We start from the raw sequence: 13,669 nt of genomic DNA on the forward strand, positions 1-13,669 counted from the left end.
GCCAAACTTTGCCGATCAATAGACGGAGAACGAATTGACCGACAGCTATGCAGTTTTTTTTTTAGGTAAGTGGAGATTGCCCACATGAAACTATTGAAGTTAAAAAAAAAACGGGAGCCTGAACTGCAGCTTTAAGCCCTGTGTTTTATTATATCCCTTATTTTCTTCTCTAGTTATAAACAAGATCTAGAATCTTGTATAGTGAGCATATTGTCCTCGATCATTTACTGAGCCCCGACTCTTCTGATGCCAAGACCAAGCTCATGGAAGCGGAAATAAAACTGTTCCAATTGCTGCTTTCAGAACACTTTCAACGTACTTTATTTTGAATGAAAGAACGGTTAATAATTATTCTCCTAAGAACATACTTGCAGGAAGTCTATTCCAGTGTTTTTCAACAACCGATCCTAGGACCGCTTGGGTTCCCTGCAATTATCAGGTCATTTTTAAATTGTACCAAATACATTTACAATGTATGGGAGGATCGGGGTTCCTTACAATGCATCCGAGCTCAGATGCGCTATTAGAAAGGGTTGGGGCTCCTTACAATGCATCAGATCTCAGATTCGCTATTAGAGAGGGTTGGGGTTCCTTACAATGCATCTGATCTCAGACGCGCTATTAGAGAGGTTTGGGGTTCCTTACAATGCATCTGATCTCAGACGGGCTATTAGAGAGGGTTGGGGTTCCTTACAATGCATCCGAGCTCAGATGCGCTATTAGAGAGGGTTGGGGCTCCTTACAGTGCATTTGAGCTCAGATGCGCTATTAAAGAGGGTTTGGGTTCCTTACAATGCATCTGAGCTCAGACGCGCTATTAGAGAGGGTTGGGGTTCCTTACAATGCATCAGATCTCAGATTCGCTATTAGAGAGGGGTGGGGTTCCTTACAATGCATCTGATCTCAGACGGGCTATTAGAGAGGGTTGGGGTTCCTTACAATGCATCCGAGCTCAGATGCGCTATTAGAGAGGGTTGGGGCTCCTTACAATGCATCAGATCTCAGATTCACTATTAGAGAGGGTTGGGGTTCCTTACAATGCATCTGATCTCAGACGCGCTATTAGAGAGGTTTGGGGTTCCTTACAATGCATCTGATCTCAGACGGGCTATTAGAGAGGGTTGGGGTTCCTTACAATGCATCCGAGCTCAGATGCGCTATTAGAGAGGGTTGGGGCTCCTTACAGTGCATTTGAGCTCAGATGCGCTATTAAAGAGGGTTTGGGTTCCTTACAATGCATCTGAGCTCAGACGCGCTATTAGAGAGGGTTGGGGTTCCTTACAATGCATCAGATCTCAGATTCGCTATTAGAGAGGGGTGGGGTTCCTTACAATGCATCTGATCTCAGACGGGCTATTAGAGAGGGTTGGGGTTCCTTACAATGCATCCGAGCTCAGATGCGCTATTAGAGAGGGTTGGGGCTCCTTACAATGCATCTGAGCTCAGACGCGCTATTAGAGAGAGTTGGGGTTCCTTACAATGCATCTGAGCTCAGATGCGCTATTAGAGAGGGTTGGGGCTCCTTACAATGCATCTGAGCTCAGACGCGCTATTAGAGAGGGTTGGGGTTCCTTACAATGCATCAGATCTCAGACGCGTTATTAGAGAGGGTTGGGGTTCCTTACAATGCATCTGAGCTCAGATGCGCTATTAGAGAGGGTTGGGGCTCCTTACAATGCATCTGATCTCAGATGCGCTATTTGAGAGGGTTGGGGCTCCTTACAATGCATCTGATCTCAGATGCGCTATTAGAGAGGGTTGGGGTTCCTTATAATGCATCTGAGCTCAGACACGCTATTAGAGAGGGTTGGGGCTCCTTACAATGCATCTGAGCTCAGACACGCTATTAGAGAGGGTTGGGGTTCCTTACAATGCATCAGATCTCAGATTCGCTATTAGAGAGGGTTGGGGTTCCTTACAATGCATCTGATGTCAGGTGCGCTATTAGAGTGGGTTTGAGTTCCTTACAATGCATCAGATCTCAGACGCGCTATTAGAGAGGGTTGGGGCTCCTTACAATGCATCTGATCTCAGACGCGCTATTAGAGAGGGTTGGGGTTCCTTACAATGCATCAGATCTCAGATTCGCTATTAGAGAGGGTTGGGGTTCCTTACAATGCATCTGATCTCAGACGCGCTATTAGAGAGGTTTGGGGTTCCTTACAATGCATCTGAGCTCAGATGCGCTATTAGAGAGGGTTGGGGCTCCTTACAATGCATCTGAGCTCAGATGCGCTATTAGAGAGGGTTGGGGTTCCTTACAATGCATCTGATCTCAGACGCGCTATTAGAGAGGGTTGGGGTTCCTTACAATGCATCTGATCTCAGACGCGCTATTAGAGGAGGATTGGGGTTCATTTTCAGAACAAGCTGGAAACTCATTTTCAGAGTTGCAGGTTAAAAATATTCTCTGCAACATCAAATATACCAGGAGTCTAAAAGCCTAGATCAATATATGAACACCATATCCGGAAGAATGGTCGCAGTTTGGCAATGTCTGCATGTGAGAAGTTTTAACCCCGTCACTGACAGAATGCAAAGAATTGCAATCCATTGGTTAAACATAATCGTGAGCAGATCTCAGTAACAATTAGCTTAGTCTCTCCCTCTACATGAGATAAACAGCTCAGGCGGCCCACGGTGAGAATACCTTTGAGAACTTAATTTCCTCATTTAATTTGCGGGCACCACAGAATCTCACATATATGCATAAAACATGAGCACACATTTATATGTTCACTACTGTAGCTTCACTCTGTGCAGCCTTCCGGAAACAGAACACGCAATTAAAAAGGCCACACTCATTTCCTTACTTAAGATTAAAAGCAAGGTAGCATCTAAATGTGAAAAAAAAAATGCATTATTGACTATATAAAAACGAATTATTCACGAGAAGCCACTTTATTAATGAACTGCAGTGAGCATATCAAATCCAGTGTGTGAAAAATGCAGACTTAAATAGAAGACAGATATGTAGGCAGACAGATTAAAGGAGCAATTCATGTCGTTTTCATTTTTTAACACAGGTTTGAAGCAGGGGGTCCCCGGAGATGAACCCCATTCATTTAAGCTCCGGGGGACCCTCTTCTTCCGGAGATACCGCTTAAAAAAAAGTTTAAAACTCCCACGTCGTATGGGCCAATAGGAAGCTGAACCTGAGGTCGTCACGGCTTCCTATTGGCCAGTCGGGCCCAGGAGCTCCGAAACTCCATTACGTGAACCCTGCTAGCCAAGCGGAGAGGCAACCGGCACCCCGTACAGAGGTACATCTCTCTGGGATCTGGGGCTCCCAGGAGCCGAAATTGGGGCTTCAATCCAATGTAAAAAAAAAACGCATGGATTGCTGCTTGAAATCGCTTAAACTATGCCTTAAAATAGCATTTATTCTCATTTTGCAGATCCCAGTGCTATGAGGGCACACACGTAAGGTTATGTCAAACTACAGTTCCATGGACTGAGAGGAAGGGAGATTAGTTGACTCAAACATGTCACACCTGACAAGGCTATGTTGAGAAGTGTACTCATGTAAGGTCTATATTTCATCTCTGGAAAGAGCAGGTTTCATGTGGTTATGTCCCCCCACTACCATCACATCGATGGAGCTCGGGTGCAGGATGGATTGCAGCGTACACAGGTACACTGCTAGAAGGCCGCAGCCCAGGCACATAGAAGCAAAACATCATTGATATAGCAAGCGCGTGTTGCGCGTACTCACGGGGTCCGTGATCATGGCGCGCAGGTGAGAGGCCAGGGCCAGAAAGGCCAGCATGTTAAACACAATGCCGTTGATCGTGCTGTAAATCAGGTTCCTGGATGGCAGCAGCATGACGAAGACGACCACAAACTCGGCATAGATAACCAGCATCCAGGTCACCACGCCGCAGGCGATGCCGCAGCCGTCCTTGATGAACCACACTTTACCCATGGAGCCGCGGGCGGGGGGCGGCATGCACTTTTCTGGGTGGAGGTATTCTGCGGTCCTCTCAATGTCGCGGTAGCGGTGGTTTCGGGTTAGCATGATAGGATGTGTAGTCCATATTTTGCCCTGGAAAGAGAGATAGAAACCCGCATTACGCCACAAAGATACAACAATTAGGAAAATTGCAGATCAGCAACTCTAGGCGTATAACCAGTAACTCCAAACGGTACGAGGAGATATTGGAAAAAAGAAGATTTTAGTTTGAAGTAAAAAAATAAAGTAAAAAAGACCTAATTAAAATAACTGCGACAAAGAAAAATTAGCTTGGTGTATTACAAAAAACAGCTCTTACATCATTCTACTGTGTATGTATTGTATATCGTTATTTATATGGCTCCAACAGTGTACTCAGCGCTTCACAAAGACAATACAGTACAGGAAATTATACTAATACAGCAAGCGCAGCAAAGTCAGACAATAGGAAAGGAAATCCCTGGCCCGAAGAGCTTACAATCTAAGTGGTATGGTGGGAGACTTACAGAGACAACAGGTGAGGGAATAAGTGCTGTAGATGGCAGTGCTTGGGTACAATTGTTGGTACGAGTGACTGTGGGACAATAGACAAGAGTGCAGGCTGTTGGGATGCTTCTTTTGCAATGTGACTTTTAAGGTTGGTTGGTATTAAATTAGATGGGTTAATACCATCAGCAGGGAAAGAGGTAGCAGGGAGGCGTGGGTGGGTGTATATAGGGGGAGAGAGAGGGGGAGAGAGAGAGAAGGGGAGAGAGAGGGGGGAGAGAGAGAGGGGGAGAGAGGGAATAGAGGATTTATGGGGGTGCTATTTATTGAGGGGTGTAGAAGTAGTTGGGAAAGGGGTGTGCAAATAGGGATGTAAATAGTGGTGCAGTGTATGGGCACATGCATAGGTGGAGGGAAGGAGAGATGAAGAAATGTGGATAGGAGGGGAGTGGGGCAGTTGGTGAGAAGAGAAAAGTTTACAAAGGAGTGAGAAAACAGCCAATAGGGAGGGCATAATGAGAGGCAGGGAGAGAGGAAGGAGGACAGAGTTCCCAGGTATGTTTAATTATTGTATTTATATTGTTTCATATTATTCAAAAACTAATTTAAAAATATATATTTCTTTTTAAAAACAGCTCTGGACGATTCCATGCAAAAACATTGGAAGTTGCTGCTTAAAAGTACCAATGAATGACCCCCCGCTTCCCAAGTTACAGACCCCTTTGTGGTATGGGTATGGCCAAGTTTACAGGTCCCGTGTCTCGCGGGCCAATAGGAGGCCGCACCGGAAGGTGTCACAGCTTCCTATTGGCCCGCAGGATGCGGCAGCTTTGAAACGCCGCCATTACGTGAACCCTGCTAGCAGAGCGGCTACCGGCACCTCCTACAGAGATCTGTATCTCCGGAAGCAAGGGGCCCCCAGCGCTGAAATTAATGGGGTTCAGCTCCAGAGACTCCCCTGATTCAAACCTGTGTTAAAAAAAAAAAAAGAACCGCTCGCATAGATTGGATAGGGTCTTCCAGCTGACCTGAACTAGGGCTTTGCATTCTACATGTCAAAGGCCAGTGATCCGGAACATTGTGACATTCAGAATCACCTCCGTCTCAATTTGCCACAACTCGGGATGCTCTCAACACTCAGAAACCTGCTGTCATTAGCATTCACCTGACTTGACGCTCTATTACAGGGGTGCGCACCCCAAGATTTTCTGGGGGTGGGGGGGGGCGCGGTAGTTATAGAGGTCCCATGCTCTCCCCCAAGGACAGGTAGGGGTGCGCACAGGGCAAAATTTGCGCACCCCTGCTCTATTTCATGACTGGCACCTGTAGGAAAATACTGAGCAATCTGCTCCCTTCTCTCAAAATGAGGCACCAACACGTATACACCTCCGTGGCTGCCGGAGGGGATCGCATTGCAGGGTATTGCAACCCCACAGGCAACAAAGGGGTAACAAGCACACTCCCAGGTGCAAAAAAAACTCCCCTCAGGTAGGAAAGGGGTAAAGCTGGCATGGGACAAGCAGCAAAAATGGCCAATCCGACAACACGGGACGTGATTCCATCACACGTGCAAAAAGCATCGTTTCCTCTGGAATGTGATGAAGATATTGAGCAGGCTAGAAATTAGGAAACAACTGATTAGAAAAAAAATAAAATAAAAATAGGAGAGGGGTCGGTGCCTCATTTTGAGAGAAGGGAGCAGATTGCTCAGCATTACAGCTCACTCCAAGGTAAAGTATGTTATAACGTTTTCAGCACAAATCCCTTTATCAGATGTGCCAAGTGCAAACGTGTATTTTTTATTTTTACATTATCCCTTGTGATCAGATGCTTTGAAGGATATTTATGATCGTTTCTCTTAACGTTTTTTGAATCCCATCTTCCGCTGGAAAAGGCTCAGCCCCTAGATATCTTTTCTTGTCCCCGGAGTGACATCCCAGCAGAGTTATACAGTCTCGGCTGCATAAACATATGTGGCTGATAAGATAACGTTCCACCAGGAATAAATAAATAAAATAAAACTGTTTTCCCTGGACAAAAAAAAAATGCCATTTTTACTTTAAGGGTGATTATGGCCCATATTTACTAAACGGTGCTATTCCATAAAGGCACCCCATGACCCATTCAAGTAAATGGGCTCTAAGGTGTCATATACAGTATGGCAGGGGTGCGCAAACTCTGGGGCGCAGGATTTTGTTGGGGGGGCGCGGTGGATGTGGCCCCGCGCTCTTCCCAGAGGCATTTAAGTTAAATGTCGGGGGTCCACGCGAGGCCTCTGCAACCTCAACGTACCAGGGTTCTGTAGTCTTCTGGACGCGTCGCCATGGCAACGCGGCGTCAAATGAGGCCGCGGGTCATGTGACGTACGTGTTGCCATGGGAACGCGCGTCAACTCACGCTGCGGGGTCACGCGACATCGGGTCACAGAGAAGAGGGGGCGCGACCGCTGGGGGAGGAGGGGAGCGCCAAAACGTTGTGCAGCCCTGCAGTATGGCATAGAGCTGCTTAGTAAATATCACCGTAAAACATCTTTTTTTTCTTTAAACAAATTGCCAGTAAGTTGGCTTCCTTAAAGACCTTTCTGTCTGCCAAGTGGAGCATCCCCATTAACCCTTTGCGTGCAGGAGAGGCCGCAGAACCAGAGTGGCACTGCCCTTCCGGCGCTCGCGGTCACGCGACTGCTTCTTCAAAGCGGTCACCACTTCTTCTGATTGAGCCCCCTGTGCTGAAGCAGGGATATCCTGAAAACCTGACCTGCTAGGGGTGGGAGGGGTATTGAGCACCCCTGTTCTAGAAGACATCCAAGAGCTTCACAGGGCCAAGGAAGCATAAGTGCCCGCGACGGGTGACGTCACCCGTCGCCACAAGCGAAAGTTATATTTCGCCGTGCAGTGGCTTCGCAGGTTTCCTGGCATCTGATTGGTTCAGGGGCTGTCACATGAGGCGACAGCCCTTGAAAAATCAAATATTGCCAGCAACCAAAATTCACGACGCTCTGTCGCGCTTACTATAAGCGCACGCGGCGGCGGCGGCAGCAATGCATTTGTTTTTGGGAGACGTCGCATCGCCCGCACTATACGCGCAGCCTAACATTGCAAACTACAAATACATGCACGTTTCCCACATCACCTACCGGCAGTCCCATTGGCAGCGTGGCTATCCCAACAAGAAATTTCTGTCAAGGGGCGGAGACATTCACTCCCATTTGGATGAAGTAGAGACACAAAGATATTCAATTCAGCGATCAGGCTCCCTTCACAATTTAGAAAAGCAAACACAAGAAATGAGAAAGCTCCAAAAACCAACTACGGCCTAGAGCCCAGCCCAAAAGCCCACATATCCAGAACCATAAACCCTGAAGCCAGAGTTCAGAAACCAAATAGCACAGAGACCTAAAATAAAGTACTCCAGGAGTTCAGTTCCCATAACCGAGAGATACAGAAAGCAAGGACCCCCGCAAAGCAAAAATGTCAAACCTGAAAACAAGACCCCAGGACCTGGCAATCCCAACAGAGCACAGGCAGCAGCTCAAAGCCAGACCCCGAGAGTGTGTGTGAATGTGGAGAGAGTCTTCTGAGACACGGCTAAAGAGAAGGGCAGGCAACCAGGAAGCTCATTCCCTGAGTCACTTCCTCAATTACACCTGTCAAAGCCTAACCCATCCCTCCCCGCCCAGTAGACACCCCTTACTGTTTAAATTACTTCGTTACCCTCCTCTGAAAGCTAGAGGGCTCTTCTGATTCTTCACACGGGAGGCTGGAGGAGGAGGGTTGATGATTAACATGGTGAAACTCAACCCCAAGCTTCCTCTTCTACCAATGCTAATCCATCTCCAAGGGATATAGCAGATGGTAACAGGATCCTGAGCTTGTGCAAACTACCTTGATGTTATATTGACACTGGTGATTTCTCCTGCCACCTGTAGAACCAGCCTGGACTATAAACACAGCGATGGTGTGGGATCTCTCCTCTTTTTCATTCGTGAGTCAAGACGCGTTCGTGCGTAGTGATTACTTACTAATACACTCAGAGCAGCTTATAACCAATCATTTAAGTCTTACATTTTTACATTAAAAAGTGTACAGGAAATACAAATAGCACTTGTGGTGCATTTGCATGTCTCAGACATGTCTGAAACCGGTCTGCCCCAATTAACTCTTAGCAAACAGAGTTTCGACTGCAGCCAGGGATTCTGGGTAATTATCTGCAAATGAAAACAGTGTGTCATGCTTTATCCATTTTAACACGGAGCCCTATAAGCTTATGCCTGCCGTATTACACAGCTTTTTCAGCACAGCCTGAGTTAAAGAAGTCCAGAGCCAGTGAACCTATTCACAGACAGCTTTTTGAACCTTTTGTGTCTCGTCGATGCGGCCCTCGGAGTTACTGCCCCGTGTAATTTCCTACCAGTTGCTTTTCACACAAAGACACTTGTACTGTAGCGATTTTGAGGTCATGTAAATGTATGCGGCACAGCAGTTATAACAGCTTGTAAAATGTGTCTATATAATTGTAAAGTGTATCAGAAATTAAATTATAATAAACATGTGGCCCCTTCTGCGCCTAATCTCCTCTGATCCTGCCCCTTAGGAAAAGTCATTGAAAAGCCCTGGCTGCAATTATATTGACTCATTATTCCAATGCACACCGCATCCTTATACACCGATGTCCCAGGGTGACAAGGCAAGGGAGCCTCAAGTGGCAAACTGCTCACGCCCGCAATGATTACCCAGTGCAAGAGCTGACAAGTCTCACACACACTGTGAAGATTTAACCCAGGGGAGAGCAAACTTTTCCCCCTCTCTCCGCAACCCCCCCTCCCCCCATTACCTTTGCTCCGGCGGCAACGTCATGACGTCCCGTTGCCATGGCGACGCATATAAGAAGCCGCCGGAGCAAAGGTAAGTGAGGTTTACAGAGGGCTTCGCCGCTTCCCCGGCACTTAATTTAAGTGCCTTTGGGAAGCGCGCGGGGCCTCTGTAAACCCTGCGCCCCCCCCGCAAACAGAGGGTCGCGCCCCCCAGTTTGCGCATTGCTGATTTAACCAATTCCCTTGCAGATCTCAACCCCGTTTACTCAGGGCAGCTCTGCACGCCTCCCTAGCACCAAGGAGGTTAATCTCACTCTGAGGCCCAGAACCACAAAACGGTGCTACATTTCTGCACACCTTCACTTCCTTTCAAATGAGTGGGAGTAAAAGGTGTGCTAAAGTTTAGCACCCGTTTGTGGATCTGGGCCTGAGTTACAAATGAGATCGGTCACAAAATTGCAGATGTTTCCATCTCCATGGACCTTTCTCAGGGCTTGGGGAAGACAGGGGAACCCGCCTTGTACTCCCCACTAAGTGCAGGAAGCAGTGCCGCAGGGTACCGGGTGTGTCGCAGTGCCGCAGGGTACCGGGTGTGTCGCAGTGCCGCAGGGTACCGGGTGTGTCGCAGTGCCGCAGGGTACCGGGTGTGTCGCAGTGCCGCAGGGTACCGGGTGTGTCGCAGTGCCGCAGGGTACCGGGTGTGTCGCAGTGCCGCAGGGTACCGGGTGTGTCGCAGTGCCGCAGGGTACCGGGTGTGTCGCAGTGCCCCAGATATGGGACGTTCTCACACCCACTTCACATACACATTCAATAAGCAGGTTTATTACTTATCACGAATGGGATCAGGAAATAGCAGTAATTCGGCACATCTCAAGGTATGTATGTATGTATATCTTTATTTATGTGGTGCCATTAATGTACATAGCGCTTCACGGCAGTAATACACGTGACAATCCTATAACACATAATGTCATAATGGGAATAAGCGCTGCAGACATGAAACTAACAATAGGAAAGGGGGTTCCCTGCCCCGAAGAGCTTACAATCAAAGTGGTTAGTAGGGAGAACTTACAGAGACCGTAGGAGGTTGTTCTGGCAAATGCGTCTGCACGGGGGTCAGTGCATGCGAGATGTATAGTATCATCAAGGTCTCAGAATATCACCCAATTAGCACACTGCATATCTTATTTATTTATAAATTATATATCTCAACTGGAGTGCTACTGGGATAGTGGCCTAAATTATACAACAGACAAAAAATACCCAATGCTACATACAATATGACAAATTAGTGTATTACTATGTTTTTTCTCTGTTTGTTCTTCTCATAAGTAAGGGTCATTTAGTTAAATCCTTTCAAGCCTGCCACCACATCAAGGTAGACCCTCTTATGGATGTAGCATTGGGGCCTCTTTATCTATTGTGAATACAGCTCAACCCCGTTATAACGCGATCCATTACAACGCGGATCCGCTTATAAACGCGATGCAAGCGTGGCTCCCAATTTTTGTATCTATGAATACTGTACAACACGATTATTGGTATCTTAAATACATTATTGTACAATGCATACAATTGTACTTTATTTCTAACGCGATCTGCTTATAACGTGATGTGATTCTTTGGACCCCAAGCCCAGCGTTATAAGGGGGTTGAGCTGTATATCTGAGGTATCTGTAGAGGTATCTGTACCGTGTTAGCCGAGCGTAATAATCGAAAACAGATAGTCTATACCGTTCTGTGGCTAACTAAATGCTTTTATTTGTGCGAGCTTTTGAGATACACTGATCTCTTCTTCGGGCGGTGTTACAATTGATTCCGTCAAAAAACTTTCTTGAAACAAAGCATCTGTGGGTGAAGGCTCTCCCTCCCCCTGTGCAGTATGCGATTTATGACCTGAGTTGTTAAATGGTCCCTGAATGCTTGTGATGTAAGAGAATGTGTGTGTGTGTGTGTGTGTGTGTGTGTGTACGTGTGTAAATCTTAATTAATAAAGCGCCCAAGTGTGTACAGCGCTTTACAAAAGGTGTGTGTGGAGGGGGAGTGTATAACAATGGTGTGGGTAGGTGTTGAAATGTAAGAGGGTGTTGCATTTCTGTCCGTGTGTGGCTACTATGTAGTCCCTATTGGTATATAGGGATGGAATTACATTGTACATACAGTTGAGTGAAAATGAAAGTACACCCTCTTTGAATTCTATGGTTTTACATATCAGGACATAATAACAATCATCTGTTCCTTAGCAGGTCTTAAAATTAGGTAAATACAACCTCAGATGAACAACAACACATGACATATTACACCGTGTCATGATTTATTTAACAAAAATAAAGCCAAAATGGAGAAGCCATGTGTGAAAAACTAAGTACACCCTTACTGCTTCCATAAGAATTAAGATGCTAAGTAGCAGACAGGTGCTGCTAATCAAATGCCCTTGATTAATTGATGATCAGCAAGTTTGACCACCTCTATAAAAGCCAAAGTTTTTGCAGTTTGCTGGTCTGGAGCATTCAGGTGTGTGTTAACACAATGCCAAGCAGGAAAGACATCAGCAATGATCTTAGAGAAGCAATTGTTGCTGCCCATCAATCTGGGAAGGGTTATAAGGCCATTTCCAAACAATTTAAAGTCCATCATTCTACAGTGAGAAAGATTATTCAAAAAGTGGAAAACATTCAAGACAGTTGCCAATCTTCCCAGGAGTGGATGTCCCAGCAAATTCACCCCAAGGTCAGACCGTGCAATGCTCAGAGAAATTGTAAAAAACCCAAGAGTTACATCTCAGACTCTACAGGTCTCAGTTAGCATGTTAAATGTTAAAGTTCATGACAGTACAATTAGAAAAAGACTGAACAAGTATGGTTTGTTTGGAAGGGTTGCCAGGAGAAAGCCTCTTCTCTCTAAAAAGAACATGGCAGCACGGCTTAGGTTTGCAAAGTTGAATCTGAACAAACCACAAGACTTCTGGAACAATGTCCTTTGGACAGACGAGACCAAAGTGGAGAGGTTTGGCCATAATGCACAGCGCCACGTTTGGCGAAAACCAAACACAGCATATCAGCACAAACACCTCATACCAACTGTCAAGTACGGTGGTCGAGGGGTGATGATTTGGGCTTGCTTTGTAGCCACAGGACCTAGGAACCTTGCAGTCATTGAGTCGACCATGAACTCCTCTGTAAACCAAAGTATTCTAGAGTCAAATGTGAGGCCATCTGTCCGACAGCTAAAGCTTGGCCGAAATTGGGTCATGCAACAGGACAATGATCCCAAGCACACCAGAAAATCTACAACAGAATGGCTGAAAAAGAAAAGAATCAAGGTGTTGCAGTGACCCAGTCAAAGTCCAGACCTCAACCCGATTGAAATGCTGTGGCGGGACCTTTAGAGAGCTGTGCATAAACAAATGCCCTCAAACCTCAATGAACTGAAGCAATGTTGTAAATAAGAGTGGGCCAAAATTCCTCCACAACGATGTGAGAGACTGATAAAGTCATACAGAAAACGATTACTTCAAGTTACTGCTGCTAAAAGTGGTTCTACAAGCTATTGAATCATAAGGTGTACTTGGTTTTTCACACATGGCTTTTCCATTTTGGCTTTATTTTTGTTAAATAAATCATGACACGGTGTAATATGTCATGTGTTGTTGTTCATCTGAGGTTGTATTTAACTAATGTTAAGACCTGCTAAGGAACAGATGATTGTTATGATGTTCTGATATGTAAAACCATAGAATCCAAAGAGGGTGTACTTACTTTTTCACAGAACTGTATGTATGTGTAAGAGACAGGTGTGTGTGTGTGCGCATTCATATAGCACAGTATTTATAGACATGGGCTCTAGCACTCATGGAAAGAGAGTTCTCTTGTCTCTGTGTAGTGGCTCATGAAGCTGCGGTCTCGGTTTAGGCCACCTGTGAGTGTCCCAAACAGTTTCATAAATTTGTATCCATGCACCTGTCTCTCTTTCGGTGTTCTATGATTACCTTTGAGTATGGACACCTTCAGATCGTTCATCTTATGGCCAAAGTCAGAGAAATGTTCGCCGACAGAACTGTCTCTTGTTTCGCGTGTGATGCTGTGGCGATGCATGTTCATTCTCTTGTTAAGCCCCTGTCCTGACTCACGTACAGTATGGTAGTAGCAGCCCCCTGCTAAGTGAATGTAAGTGAATAATCTAAATAGAAACAGTGCTATTCGTTTGAATAATTAGTGTATAAAAAGGATCCTAAGTGGTGTCACGATACGTTTATACCACTCGATATAACCTGCGCTCAAAGAAGACATTACTATAAAGAATAACTTCAAATAGAATCAGGTACATTAAATAGGTACTCTAGGTGAAGACCTATGCTAATCCCTGTAAAATCAGAAATCCATTGATAATGTTCTTACACACACACACACACACACACACAC

General features: G+C 45.9%; 1 protein-coding gene across 18 annotated transcripts in view; it reads right to left on the reverse strand.

Annotated features, from left to right (window-relative positions):
- ZDHHC3 (zDHHC palmitoyltransferase 3) overlaps window positions 1-13,669 on the reverse strand; it is a 63,832-nt gene that overhangs the window by 38,151 nt on the left and 12,012 nt on the right. For 14 of the 18 annotated variants that reach the window (XR_012799223.1, XM_075586725.1, XM_075586722.1 and 11 more), the window contains one exon: window positions 3,716-4,045. Coding sequence is in view for 17 of the 18 variants with exons in the window: in XM_075586725.1 (XP_075442840.1) it covers window positions 3,716-4,045 (330 nt within the window). In the remaining variant the exon portion in view is untranslated. The other 4 variants (XM_075586710.1, XM_075586712.1, XM_075586721.1 and 1 more) reach the window with 4 other exon arrangements.

The sequence above is a fragment of the Ascaphus truei genome, chromosome 2, assembly GCF_040206685.1.
Source record: "Ascaphus truei isolate aAscTru1 chromosome 2, aAscTru1.hap1, whole genome shotgun sequence".
Lineage (NCBI taxonomy): Eukaryota > Metazoa > Chordata > Amphibia > Anura > Ascaphidae > Ascaphus > Ascaphus truei.